General features: G+C 34.3%; 1 protein-coding gene across 1 annotated transcript; it reads left to right on the forward strand.

Moving 5' to 3' along the window:
* Positions 1-679: 679 nt before the first annotated feature.
* On the forward strand, positions 680-2,799 carry LOC149228601 (1,4-dihydroxy-2-naphthoyl-CoA thioesterase 1-like). Its single transcript, XM_089375708.1, has 3 exons — positions 680-904; positions 1,069-1,260; positions 2,245-2,799. The coding sequence occupies exons 1-3, from the start codon at positions 794-796 to the stop codon at positions 2,422-2,424; spliced, it is 483 nt and encodes a 160-aa protein (XP_089231834.1). The 5' UTR covers positions 680-793; the 3' UTR covers positions 2,425-2,799.
* Positions 2,800-4,029: the final 1,230 nt, after the last annotated feature.

Below are 4,029 nucleotides of genomic sequence, written 5' to 3' on the forward strand. Positions count from 1 at the left end.
AAACAAACAAAGCTACCTACTCGATGTGTGCTCCTTTTTGTCACACTTGAACAATTAACAATTTCAGCAAATCTTTTTGTCACACTTGAACAATTAACAATTTCAGCAAATCGTATGTGGTAGTGGTAGTCCTCCAGGGCAAGAGCTATTTCCAACCCCATAACATATTTATGACGCCTGACATGTTCGGGAGATAGCCGTTTATAACGCGCAGCTTTTTCTTTTTTTCTATAATTATCCGGACGCGATGTTATAAAAGGTTATTTCCGGCGCATGTCAAAGTGTCATAAATATGTTATAGGATTGGAAATAGGACTCGCCGTCATCCAGGGTGGTTGGAACAGTACAATAATGCCACCTCCACCCAAGTTCAAATCACTATTATACATGTTGGGTTGCTGTCGGATGACGCAACTTTCGTAAATATGTGATATATATATATATATATTATTCCCTTTCAATTTCAGCAAACCAACCAACCAACCAAAAACGTTTAAAGTGCTCCCATAGTATACATGTTGGGTTGCTGTCGGATGACGCAAACCAACCAACCAAAAACGTTTAAAGTGCTCCCACGTCATGAGCTTGCAGTATGGTCTCGTCGCACAGTAAATAATTCTCCTCTAGATTGGCTAACCAAAACTTGAACCAAAGTTGGTAGCAGTGAGAAATGTTGCTGTCCTCTACCTAATTCCACTCACTTTCACGTTGTTGAAATGAGATGGGAACGTTTGCGGAGTAGAAACCCCAATCCCAGGAAATAAGTGGTTCATCATGCCAGCCAGAACCCCAAATGGAAGCCAAGACACTAGATCCTGCGCTCGATGTATTTGGATTTGGAGTTGAGTCCGTCAGTGGGGAATGCGTTTCAGGAAGGTTTACGGTCACGGAAAGATGCTGCCAGGTATAAGTTAATCACTGCTAATTCCTAATTCCTAACCATTGGATTTCTGATAATTGCGGTGGAAAGTTGCATTTTTGTCGCCGTGAAGAACACTTCATTTGATTTCATGATCAATGATCCACAAGTATTGGGTATTTGTGTTCACCTTTTTTGCTTTGTAACAGCCTTTCAAGGTATTACATGGAGGGGTATCTGCGTTGATTTCAGAGAGCCTAGCGAGCATGGGGGCACACACTGCTTCTGGGTTCCAGAGAATTGCAGGTCTACAACTCAATATCAACCATTTGAGAGCTGCAACTCTGGGAGAGCATGTCTATGCAGAGGCTAGGCCTATTATTGTAGGCAAGAGAATCCAGGTTGGTTTTTTCCTTTTCATTAATGTCTATACTCATAATAAAACTGTATCATTAATGTGGGGATACTATCAATCATCTCGGCAGGCATCTTCAAAGTGAGAAGAGAGAATTAACTAGTAATCTCTCAATAGCAAAATTCAATTGGAATCTACCAATTGAGCTAAAAGGTTAGGTTAACAATAAAATCCAAATATTAATGTTTAAGTTATATAATGGTAGAACCCCATTTTTTTAAATATTATAATTAGGTAATATAGAGATTTAGAATTCTTATCACTTCTGAATTTTGATTCATAATTTGGGTTGTTTCCGAATTTCATATATATATATTAACAATTTAGATTGTTTCAGAATTAAACAATTTTATTTGGGTATTGTTTCACATACAGATTCTTACTCATAATAAAACTCTGCTCAATCCTGAGATTTCTACCAAGGTTTTTATCAAATTTCTGAACCTAAGAAGATACCTTTATTGCAAGATTAGGTTTATGGCATTGCTACTGGAATCCCTTTATTGCAAGATTAGGTTATGGCATTGCTACTGGAATCCCTTTATTACAAGATTAGGTTATTCCATTAATATTCGCTCCTGAGAGTCGAAGACCAAAAAGAAAGGGGGTTAACATATACTGACTGGTGTTGCAAAGCAAATCCAGTCGGTAATGCTGTATGAGCGGAATTGCGTGCGTTTCATGACCATGTTTCTTTAAAATTTTCGAAAAAGAAAATCAGATAGTGAATATATTTTACTTTTCCTATTACCAGCTTCATAATTCAACAATTTATACAAATCCCTGTCGCTGATGAATTTCTATAAAGCTTTTATAATCTGGAGAGTCAGAAAATTACAATTCAATCTATAGTAGGCTATATATATCCTTTGTGTTTTTTCTGCTAAGCTTTTTTCTTGTTATGCCTAGTACAATAACTGGTATCCTTTTCCTCCTCCATGGCACATGCAATAATTCTTATCAATGGCAGGTATGGGAAGTGAAGCTGTGGAAGATCTCTGCCTCCCTCTTTTCCTCAAAAATAGATACTTGTACATTGCCCCACAAATCTCTGATGGCAGTTTCGAGGATAACATTCTTATCTGGTATGCCTGTTCCAGAATCTTCACGAGGGGCAGCTGATGCAATCAAAAGGTTTTCAAAGCTGTAAAGGAATTAGACTAAATATGCTGAAACCCAGGAATTATATGCTTTCAGAAGCAGCCTTGAGGGCTCTCAGGAGATTTGTAATATATATTTCATGTGAAGCAATTTATCTAAATCATTGGGCTTTAATTATAAGAAGGTTATTTATGTGAAATTATCGAGAAGCATTATTTCTAAATACTCTCCTTGAAATTATAGGAAGGCTATATTTGCTGACTTTTTCCAAACCAGGGCACTTTCTTCCTGCTTGGCCGTGTCCAAAAATCTGGTTACAAGTACATCGAATTCTCAGAATAGGATTTGAATTAGAATTAGCTCTAAATTTTTATTTGATTTTTTTTTAGTCTAGGTATAATATTTATTTTTATTTTTCAGTGAACTTCACAAGTAAAAATCACAAATAATTATTTTTATTTTTATTCTTATGAGGTTTCAAGGCACTGAGTAAAAATCAGAAATAATTATTAAAAATGATTACATGTAAAATTATAATCAACAATGGTAGCTGCATATGCTAAAATAAAGCCGTTGAAATGAAAACTTTATGAGATATAGAATGGGAATTCCTATTCAATTATTCACATATCTCAAGTAAAAGTTTATATTTTCGTAATTTAGAAGTTGGTAATTTTACTCCATGTTTCATAGAATATGGATTAATGTTTTTAGCCTTTTATATTTGATTTTTATTTTTTTATAATTTAGGATTTTAGTAATTTATTTTTTTTGGTTGATGGTTATTAGTTTAGTATTGAAATGTTTAAATTTGAAAAATATTTATTTTTTAATATTATTAAAATAATTATTTTTCTAGCATTTGATTGGATTATAACTTGAAGGTCTTATTGTAGCCTTTGCATAACACTGTCTCACATATTTATATCATAATTTATGGATATGGTTGCAATAAATCCTTGAAAATAGCTCATATCCAAGTAAATAAGATATTCACCATTAGTTACTTCCCATCATAGTTTAAGCAAGTCTTTGCATAAAAAATGGATTACTTTTAGTGGTTAATATCCACCAAAATTTATGCAAACCCTGAGCAAATAATTAAATTATCCACTTCACATGTCAATCAAATAATTCCTCCCAACTTACTATAGGATTCAATTTGTCTATTGACCACTATTAATTTAGAATTGAACAATATAGAATATATTTTTTGTGCAAATTTTATTAAATTTTCTCAATGCATAATTTCTAACTTGAGTGGTAGGGACTAAGGTGCCCTGCAACACTTGTTTTGTTATGTATGCATTGTGAAAGCACTTTATGCTCATATGCAATCCTTATTCTATTAATGAAGTTAATTTATATGCTATCAATTAATTTGAATACATTTACTAGGTTAAGGCGTTCATTTATGTTCACAGAACACGCAATAGAGTTGTAGTTTTATTGATCAATATGGGATGCAATCAAAGAGGATTGTGTTTCGATGTAGGTTGGTCGTCAAGAAAAGAGTTAGATTGGCATCGCAAATTTAAACTCATTTTAGAGGACAACAAATTTTCCCTGATGGGGGTGACCCTCGAGGAGATGAGTGGGATTGGGGGAAGAACCCACCGCCACATTGAAGGGAGATTAATAAATGTAGGGGGTG

The sequence above is a fragment of the Pinus tabuliformis genome, chromosome J, assembly GCF_031772625.1.
Source record: "Pinus tabuliformis cultivar Carrire ecotype Pingquan chromosome J, CPIR1, whole genome shotgun sequence".
NCBI classification, from domain to species: Eukaryota; Viridiplantae; Streptophyta; class Pinopsida; order Pinales; family Pinaceae; genus Pinus; species Pinus tabuliformis.